General features: G+C 43.5%; 1 protein-coding gene across 1 annotated transcript in view; it reads left to right on the top strand.

The window, feature by feature from the left end:
- Positions 1-286: 286 nt before the first annotated feature.
- Positions 287-10,677, top strand: part of LOC135220871 (SH2B adapter protein 1-like) — a gene marked incomplete in the record, with an annotated part of 324,700 nt that continues 314,309 nt past the window's right edge. The window contains 1 exon segment of the mRNA XM_064258463.1: positions 287-1,057. Within this exon segment, the coding sequence (XP_064114533.1) occupies positions 425-1,057 (633 nt within the window).

Below are 10,677 nucleotides of genomic sequence, written 5' to 3'. Positions count from 1 at the left end.
GGATTTCTTCTGGTAACTTTCACAGATATTATAGAGGTTTTGTTTGTAAAGCAGGTGCATCAAAACAGACTTTCGTTTCAGCATTAGCAGAAGACACAATATTAGGAACTTCTATGTTATGCGTAATTTTTTAGTTAATTTTCAAATTAAATATGAAAATATTTAAAACAAAATTAATGGCATATGCATACTACAGATTTAAAAAAATTATGTAGTGAATTGTAAGTTACAAATAAGTGTTCATTTTAGAGTTGAGGTTCTCGCTTGATAATTGGGATGTAAACAATACTGATCGTTGGTGGGTGAGAATTTGTTAAGATGGGAGATTCTAGAGCCATAAAGTGATATGATATTATTTACTCGGAACGAAAAGACTTTTCCCAGCTGACGACAATTTTATTTGGGCCATGTTACAAAGATCATTATGGCTACTGCATCGGACGACGCAGATGGGGAGAACCGCAGAAATAATGACTGGGAAGAATTTTGCGACAAGCAGGCCCGATTGGCGGCAGCCGATTTCGTCAAATCTTGGAGAGTATTTGTTGCCTTGCAGTCACAGTTTAAAGAGATTGAACACAAGGATCTAGCACAAAAATTTGCAGAATTTTTCCCAGCTCATTTAGAACAGGCCTTATTAAATCCCCCGAATGGCGTCAAGGTCCGGAATGGCATTGGTGGTGCTAGGTCTGTGTCTGCAGACGATATTCTGGAGGCAGCTGCCAGTGATGAAGGGGGAGGCGAATCTCCTTCCCCGAAAGTTACTCATAGACCTTTTTTCAGGAGACTCTCTTTTAAAGGACTGAAAAAGGGGAAAAGTTTATTTTTAAAGCAACATTCAGATGAAGTTGAGCTCTCTCCACACCATGACAAACAGTCCAAGAATGAGAGACACAAAGCCCGTACAGTAAAGTTGGCAGTAGAGTGCGTTCGTGAAGGTACTGTTCATTTATTGGCTGGTGATACTCAAGAAGGTCGACCACATTGGTTGAAATGTCGAATGGCGTTAGTGAAAGTTGCAGCTGGACATATGTTGGAATTTTATGCACCACCAAAGGTAGAATACTATATATGTAGTTCACTAGGCTAGACCTATTCTATTTTAGTCTACTTGTGCAGTTGTTATGCTATTATTCCCTTGTTAATTCTACACGAGTCGTAGGGTAAACAACCGAACGGCGACATAGCCACCTCTCCCAGATTGTGGCCACCTTCCTGAAAAAGTACTTTAACCCATTCAATGACCCAAGGTAAACATCAGTCAAGAGGTAGCGTCCATTGGAGCAACACCTCAAGACCTCTACTTTCCTCTTGAGGTGAGTGTTTTCTCCCAAGTCACAAATTACTAATGCTGGTAGATATACGGTACTTAGGGGGAAAAACCAGCGACTACCAACCCTTATCACGGTTTTCAGGTCTTATTCACTCGATATTTAAATGGTGAAACAAGAATACAATTACAACTCCAAGCATACCATTCAAAAGATTGAAGTTTCGTCAACATAATGTGATATATGAAAGCCCCATACAAACTAAAATAAGCATGTGACGCTCTTCGTAAAATATGTTTTCAAGGCAGTTTTGAAATCCAATATGGCGGCTACCGTGTGGATGTACAGGTTTTGATCAGTGACGAAAATCATCTTTCCCAGCCTTCCCAGCAATCATTTGAACAATGTTAGTGTATGTATGTAATGTTTATTGATCTTATTCAAGATTGCAGTTGTAATCAGCACAATAAAACATTTTGTTGCCTATATTACTGAAAGTATGAAACTTTTTATTCCCGGGGTCATGGTTTGAACTGAATTCATTCTTACCTTGTAATTGGTGGTTTTTATCCTTACTGCCATCACAACTGAAACTCCACAGTGCTTATTTGATTGTTATTATACACATTTTGGTCTCAGTTCACTCCACATTGCACTTTAAACCAGTTGCTGTTCCATAGAGGAACGACTACGGATAAGTGAATTATAGTATACATATTTTTTTTGTTTTGCTTTTTTTGTTTTTGCTAGCACTTTTCATTGATTTCAGTCTATATTAGTATTTTGAATTTCTTTAATAACCGTATGCCAGAAATAAATGTAACCTTTAATGTTTGCATGCTTTAATGTTTGCATGCTAAAAATGGCAAAATCATCGTTGCCACATTAGTGGAGGCTTCACACATACGCCGTTTCATTATTATAAACTGTTTCCATGAATTCTAGTTGTCATAGTAATGCAATAATGATAAAATTGCTTTAAGGGGGCCGGCCGGCTAATGCCGTTTTTTAACGACAGGACTTTGACATTCATACCACTTAAGGTGACTTGGGACATCTCCAAACCGCATATGATTTTCACCTCTGATCTTCGGTTTTGTGACGCCAGGGCAATATATCCTGAAAATAACCATTTTTCAAATTCTATCTCCTCCCTTGATATTTAATATTAAGACCTGGGATTACTACCATATATAGACCTGATGTCGACCTCCAATCAAATGGAGTTTTTTTTCTAAAAGTTATTTTTTTGCTAGATATGAATTTTTCAATATGGTAAAAAAATAAACCCTATAAATCACGAGAAAAAAATTTATAAAAAAAAGACGAAACAAAAATTGGAAAAAAGGGCTCAATTTGATTGTTCTATAATGTCTTTCTGAGTTATATACCAAATTCCAATGTTATAGCTTTAAAACTAAGTGAGGAGATAGATTTTGAAGGTCAATAAGTATAGTTTTGAGATACGGCCGTTCAAAGTTTTCCTTCGTATTTCAAATATAAAGACAATTTTGTTCATGAAACTTACCCAGCAGATATATATATAGCTGTATTTCTCCGAAGTCCGACAGAATTTCAAAACTCCCGGCTCACGCAGTGGTCGGCCAGGTGGTTAGTACCCATTCCCGCCGCTGGGAGGCGGGTGTCAGGAACCATTCCCATTTTCTATTCAGATTTTTTCTGTCGCCGGTGTTTGATAACAACTGTTTTCAACACCTCCGTCTAGGATTTTGCGAAACTTCTCTGTACTTGAGTATCCTGTTTGTTTTTGGTTATCGAACGTGGATTGTGACTAGGCTTACGCTGATAGTGGATTGGATTTGAATTTGGTTTGTTTTTTCCTTTAACTAAGATGTCTGGGACTAGTTTATCTAGCACCAGAGTGTGTTTGTATGGAAGTGTAAGGTGAGGCTACCGAAAGGTTCGGTGACCCACACACAATATGTAATAATTGTAGAGAACATACGTGTGTTATAAATGACCGTTGTAAGGAGTGTGAATGTCTGTCTGATTCAGGTTGGAAGGCTTATGAATCCTAGTGCGGAATTGGAGCGTGATAGGATACGGAGATCTTCCTCCAGGAGTGTATCAGTCAGTAGAAGTAAGGGTAGTAAGGTTTCTCCTACTATACATTCAGTAGTTGGTACACCTAAATCTGTTGTGCCTTCGGGCCCTGAAAATGTTGTGCCTTCGGGCCCTGAAAAATCAGTGGAAGACAATGCCCTTTTCTACGATTCTGGAATCAATACGAAACCTAGAATCTAAAGTGCTCGCTTTGGAGGGTAAAAGCATTATTAGTGAACAAATAGTGCAGTGAAAGTGCCCCCAGTGTTTGTGGAGGGGGGGCCGTCAGAATCGGTCCCTATAATGCCTCTAGGCCTGGACCTCTGTCGAACTTCCAAGCCCAGGAAGACGGACATGTCGAAAGCCGCAGGAGGGGGTTACGGGGAACCCCCACCGATCTGGCGTCCCTTCGGCAGAACCTGTAGACGATCCCAGGCTGCCAAAGAGTGTGCGAGTGCGCGTATCCTCCGCGAGTGCTTTTCGTCCTCGGAGGCGTCCTCCCCTAACAGGAGTTGGAGCATGAGAAGACGCTCACGTCCTCTGAAAAGAGCTATGACGTTAAATGTCGCACAGGCGGCTATCGTCAGTAGTCTCTCAGAGGAGGGCGCAGAGTCTCTTTGCGCTGCTTCTTCGTTACGGCTTCGCCTCGATACTTGGATTACTCTCCACCGCAAAAAAGATCGAAAACTCAAGGTGTCGCACAGCGGCCATAGTCTTCGATCGCAGTGAAGAAGACGCTTCACGTTCCTTTTTCGCCTGTTGGTTGGTTTCGGTCTTCACCGGAGAGTTTTGCTGCATGGACTCCTCAAAGGAGAATTATGATGTCATCTGACGAGGACGCCTTGGAGCGGCCTATTCGTTCTAAGAATAGAAGAACGGGTCCTGTGAGAAGGGATAGGGCTTCCCCTCGCCCCTTGCCTTCTCATAGGATCAGTTTTTCTCCTGAAAAAGAATCTTCTACTACAAAGAGTGTTATCAGGTCGATGCAACAACAACTTGCTTCGTTGCTGGCTGAGAGAGAATCAGAAATTCGTCCGAGAAGAAAAGATGATAGATTACCGATTAAAAGATCTAAGAGGTCTCCCGCACGGGTGGACCGAATCGTCTCTTTCGCCTGTGAGTACTCATTCTAGATTTCGTACGTCTCACCTGCAGTTGGAGAAAGGGCATGAAAAACTTCCTACGAGGATTCGCCCAGACTCTCGAGGCTCGCTTTATACAAGAACGGACGATCCTATGATTACGCAACGAGGCCGTATACAGTCTGAGAAACTCGACGCTCCTAGTTCGGCTTGGAAGGAGCGGAGTGTTCACAGGGACGCCTGTTTAGACAAGCGGTACGCTCGGACAGACGTCGAGCGTGACGCTCACCTGGACGCCAGGCGTGGCGCTCGGAGGGACGCCGAGCGTGACGCTCACCTGGACGCCAAGCGGGACGCTCGGCTGAGCGTCGAGCGTGACGCTCATCTGGACGTCAAACGTGGCGCTCGGCTGGACGCCAGCGTGCCGCGCTGGCTGGACGCCAAGCTTGACGCTCGGACGGATGCCAAGCGAGACGTTCAAACAGACGCTTTGTTTCATATCCATCAGGTATCACAGCAAGGTATTAGTATGGAACCTCAACTGCAATCGGCTTTTCGAAGGGACTCCCATCGAGAGAATGAGCAAGAAATTGGTACCTTTTGCTTTATCTTGAATTCTTTAGATGTTAATATTCAGATGCTCCATGCCACTGTCTAAACAACGATCTTCAGTTAAAGCTGCGGAGTGAAACAGGACTTGTACCACCAGCTTCGGGAGAAGTCCCCGCCCTTAGGTCACTCCTATAAGATTGAGGAAGGATTCAGTAATATTTTCATAGGTCAAACGGAAGAGGATCAACCTGCTGTGTCAGATTCATCCGATTATCAAGTTTTGGTTCGATTGCTTCGGGATTCATTTGGAGAAGAGTTTCAACCCGCAGCACCTCGGTCGCCTCCTTCTCAGTTTTCGTTTGTCAAAAACAAATAAGGACTCCTGGGATTTGTTAAAATGACAAAGTCTCTTTCAACTAAGAGAGCTTTTAAGAAGGTGCAAGATTGGATGGAGTCTAGAAAAGCTCAAGGAAGTTTTCCTTTGCCCAGCCTCCTTCAAGACTTTGCGGCAAGGCTGGGATCTGGTATGATACAGGTGAGGATGTCGGGTTAAGAGCTCCCGCATCGGCTCAAGGTGACTTTTCCAGTCTGGTTGACGCACCAAGAAGGTCTCTTCTTTCGTCAGCTAAAATAACATGGACACCGGCGGAGATAGACCACCATCTGAAAGGTCTTTTTCGGACAATTGAAGTATTTAATTCTTAGACTGGTGTTTGGGGCTGCTTGACACTAGTCTCGTAGTCAAGACTCAATTAGCTTGGGGGAGCTATCCAGTGTTCTCGCTTGTATGGATAAGGCCGTCAGAGATGGTTCAGAGGAATTGGCTTCACATTTTTGTGCAGGGCTCCTGAAAAAGAGAGCTATCTACTGTAAATTTACTACCAAAGCAGTGTCTCCAACACAGAAGGCAGAATTGCTTTTCGCCCCTCTTTCTGACCATCTCTTCCCCCACCCCCGGCTATGATTAAAGATGTAGCTGGAAGTCTACAGGAAAAAGCTACTCAGGATCTATTAGCACAATCTTCTAGACGTCCTGCGGTTCCTTCGACTTCAACACGAACCCAGTTTTCTAAGAAAATAAAGCCCTTTCGAGGTGGAGCATCTTCTAGACCTTCTCCTAGAGGAAGAGGACTCTCTAGAGGCAGAGCTCAGTCTAAGTCCAGAGGTAAAAAATGAGGAGGAAGTCCTTCAGTCGCCAGTAGGTGCCAGCTTCATTTATTTGCAGAAGCTTGGAAGAAGATAGAGGCAGACAGCTGGTCGCTCAAACGTCATCGAGCGAGGATACAAAATACCTTCCTGAAGCCTCCTCCATTGGTGCACAACACCTATAGATCTATCACCCTCGTACCATGGAGAAAAACAACAGATCTTGTCGATATATAGAACACAATGCTCGAGAAGAAAGCAATAGAACAAGTCGAGGACATTCAGTCCCCTGGTTTCTACAACAGGTTATTCCTGGTGCCGAAACAGTCGGGAGGCTGGCGGCCAGTTTTAGATGTGAGCAGTCTAAACCTTTTTATAGAGAGACAGACGTTCAAGATGGAGACACCTCAGTCAGTGCTTGCGGCCTTAAGACAAAACGACTGGATGGTATCACTGGACCTGCAAGACGCATATTTCCCACGTCCCGATACATCCCCGATCGAAGAAATATCTGCGTTTTGTCATGAAGGGAAGAGTTTTCCAATTCAGAGCTCTTTGCTTCGGTCTGAGTACGGCACCAATGATTTTCACAATTCTAATGAAGAGGTGGCGAGGTGGCTTCATCTGGCAAACATAAGGATCTCTCTATATCTAGACGACTGGCTAATTCGAGCATCGTCGAAAGAAAGGTGTCTGAAGGACCTTCAATCAACCTTAACTCTAGCAAAGTCCCTGGGACTTCTAGTGAATTTCGAAAAGTCGCAGCTGATCCCCACACAGTCCATCGTGTATCTGGGGATTCAGATGGATTCAGTGGCTTTCGAGCTTTTCCGTTCCCAGGGACGGCAACAGCAAGGATTAGAAAAATATCAGTCTTCTTAAGGAAAGAATCATGCTCGGTGAGGGAATGGATGAGTCTGCTGGGCACCATTTCCTCGCTGGAGAAGTTTGTTTCCTTGGGAGACTATCTCAGACCTCTCCAGTTTTTCCTGAAGGAGAATTGGGAGGACAAAGATAATTTGGAGAAAATTTTGAGGATCCCAAAGGAGGTAAAGGATCACCTAAAGTGGTGGCTCGATCCTGTGAAGCTTTCGGAAGGGACTTCCCTCAAACTTCAGAGCCCCGACCTAGTGTTGTTCTCCGACGCGTCCACCACGGGTGGGGAGCTACACTAGGGAGGGAGGAAGTGTCAGGCACCTGGAGAGGGGAACAGGTGTCTGGCACATAAATCTCAAAGAAACTGGCGGCCATATACTTGGCACTTCAGTTTTTCAAAGAAAAAGTCTCAAACAAGATAGTGCAGATAAATTCAGACAATACACAGCTCTGTCATACATAAAAAAGCAAGGAGGGACTCACTCGCGATCATTGTTCAACCTAGCAAGAGAGATCTTGTTATGGGCAAGAACTCAGAAAGTAACGATTTCTAACGAGGTTCGTTGCAGGCGTGGAGAACGTCCGGGCAGATCTCCTCAGTCGGCAGGGTCAACTGCTGCCGACCGAGTGGACTCTGCATCAGGATGTGTGTCGAGAGCTGTGGAAGTTATGGGGACGTCCTCTAGTGGACGTCTTTGCGACAGCGAGACAAGAGGCTTCCGTTGTATTGCTCCCGCGTGCTCGACCCGGGAGCAGTAGCAATAGATGCACTTCTTTGGGACTGGACAGGGATGGATCTTTACGCATTTCCCCCGTTCAAGATTCCTGGGAGAAGTGATGAAAAAGTTTGCAATGTCAGAAGGGACGAGATTGACGTTAATCGCTCCTTACTGGGCCAGCAAAGGAGGGTTGGTTCACAGAGGTCATGACCTATGTAGTGGACTTCCCGAGGACATTGCACCATGAGGACAGATCTACTCAAACAGCCCCACTTCGAGAGATACCACGGAAACCTCCCCGCTCTGAGTCTGACTGCATTCAGACTATCAAAAAGTTGGTCAGAGCGAGGGTTTTTCTAGACCGGTTGCAAAAGCAATCGCCAATGCGAGAAGAGCTTCCACGCTTGGAGTCTATCAATCGAAGTGGGCTTCGTTTAGGAGCTGGTGCAGAAGAACACGCATTTCCTCTACCACGACCTCTGTGAGCCAAATAGCGGACTTTTGCTCTACTTGAGAAAACGACCTAAAGTTCTTGCAGTCTCAACAATCAAAGGCTACAGAAGTATGTTATCTGTAGTCTTTAGACATAGAGGAATTGATTTGGCAAATAATAAGGATATCCACGATCTTTTAAGGTCTTTCGAGACTATAAAGATTCCTCACCTAAGTTACCATCATGGAATTTGGATGTAGTACTTAAATTCCTAATGTCAAATCGGTTTGAACCCCTTTCAGAACGCCTCTTTAAGGGATCTTACTAAGAAAACTATTTTTTCCTAACGACTCTGGCGACGGCGAAGAGAGTTAGTGAAATTCAAGCCTTTAGCAAGCATATTGGTTTTAGGGGACATAATGCTGTTTGCTCATTAAGTCCTACGTTTCTAGCGAAAAATGAAAATCGTCTAACCTTGGCCAAAAGTTTTTGAGATTAAGGGTATGGCGGAAATCATTGGACACGAAACAGAGAGAGTCCTGTGCCCTGTCAGGGCTCTCAAGATTTATTTACAAAGAACGAAGGAATGTCGAGGTCTTCTAGCAACTTATGGTGTTCGGTCAGAAGACCAGATTTGCCGATGTCGAAGAATGCTCTGGCATTCTTCTTGAGAGACACCATTAGACAGGCGCATTCATCTTGCGAAGACAGTGATGTTAAGTGTTGAAAGTGATTGCCCATGAAGTGAGAGCTATATCTACCTCGGTAGCTTTCCAAAAGAACATGGCACTCAATGACATTCTGAGTGCCACCTTTTGGCGCAGCAACTCGGTGTTCGCTTCACACTACCTGCGGGATGTGAAGACGACATACGAGAACTGCTATGCGCTTGGACCATACGTCGCAGCAGACACTTTGTTGGGGGCTGGAAGTAGCACTCATCCTACCCTGTAGGAAAATGGGTAGGTGAGTTTTTATGGATTGTTTTTATGGTTGTAAGGTCGTCCGCCTGAAGCCGGACCTTCCTTTCCTTTAGCCTAAGTGATGTGGGAATGAAAATTGTTTAGGCTGGTCAGGTGGTGAATTTTTACTTCGTTGCCCTCATAGTATGGTCAAAATGGTCTAGTCACATTGTGGTCACGCTCCCGTTGACAGATCATCTAGAACTCACCAGCTATATAGGTCACTACCTTGCTGGAGACTCTAGTAAAGCAGTAGCAGACTTGGGTGACAGTAATCACGAAGTCAGCTATGCTAACAGGTAAGGAACCAAGATGTTATTCATCTGCATGTAATATGTTTCCAAAATCCTTTTCTGTCTCTCCCTACCTCCAAAGGTGGGATTCAGCTATATATATCATCGCTGTGGTAAGTTTCATGAACAAAATGATATTGTTAAGATACAATAAAGTTTGTTCATACTTACCTGGCAGATATATATAATCAAAGTACCCACCCACCTCCCCGCAGGAGACAGTGGGAATAGAAAAATCTGAATAGTAAAATGGGAATGGTTCCAATGACACCCGCCTCCCAGCGGCGGGAATGGGTACTAACCACCTGGCCGACCACTGCGTGAGCCGGGGAGTTTTGAAATTCTGTCGGACTTCGGAGAAATACAGCTATATATATATCTGCCAGGTAAGTATGAACAAACTTTATTGTATCTTAACAATATCATTGTAATAAATAATGATTATTATGAATGTAATATTTCTTTTTTGTGTATTAATAAACCAAAACTATTTATTTTATCATAATTTAATCATAAATGATGATCCCTTTTGCTCATATATCGTAGCCTGGGGCACTGCTTGAGGCAAGATGGGGCACTCCTTCCTACGTAACCCCCTCTCTCCCCTTCACTAACCTAACTCGGCTTATTACAGCGAATTTTCTTCTGTATGTTTAGCGGAGGTGTTTTCCTTGTATTTTTTTTCCTCTTTGGCATGATGACATTCTTGCCGAAACAAAGATAAACAAATGTAAATGCAAGAGAATGTCAGAGGTGAAACTCGAAGGTGTACTCTCTTTTTACAAAGACAATTTAATAAATCATGATTATTATGAATTTTCATATTCCATTTTGGGTATTAAAAAACCAAAACTATGTTATTTATCATAAATGAAGATCTCTTGCTCAAGATCGTAGCCTTGGGCACAGTGTGACGTGTGCTGTCAGGCAAGAAGGGGGCGTTACTAGGCAACCCTCCCCTCTCTCTTCACTAACTACGCGTATATTATGATATTCTGTAATAATACTTGAGTGATTTTTCTTCGTCTGTATGTTAGCGAGATGTTTTCTTGTTCTCTCATTGGCATGATGAACTTCTTGCCGAAACATACATAAACATACGTAAAAGCAAGCGAATGTCACGAGGTGAAACTCGAATGTGTAATCTACTTGAAGTCTATGGTCCAACTGATTCATGATTGAACCAGATACTCGCTTCTGCGAGCCACGGAATCTCTACAGATGCCATTTCTCACAATTTCTTTGCCAATAATTATCCAAATTTACGATAACAGAAGAA

Source organism: Macrobrachium nipponense, chromosome 2, assembly GCF_015104395.2.
Source record: "Macrobrachium nipponense isolate FS-2020 chromosome 2, ASM1510439v2, whole genome shotgun sequence".
Lineage (NCBI taxonomy): Eukaryota > Metazoa > Arthropoda > Malacostraca > Decapoda > Palaemonidae > Macrobrachium > Macrobrachium nipponense.
This window is presented reverse-complemented; position numbering and strand designations above follow the sequence as displayed.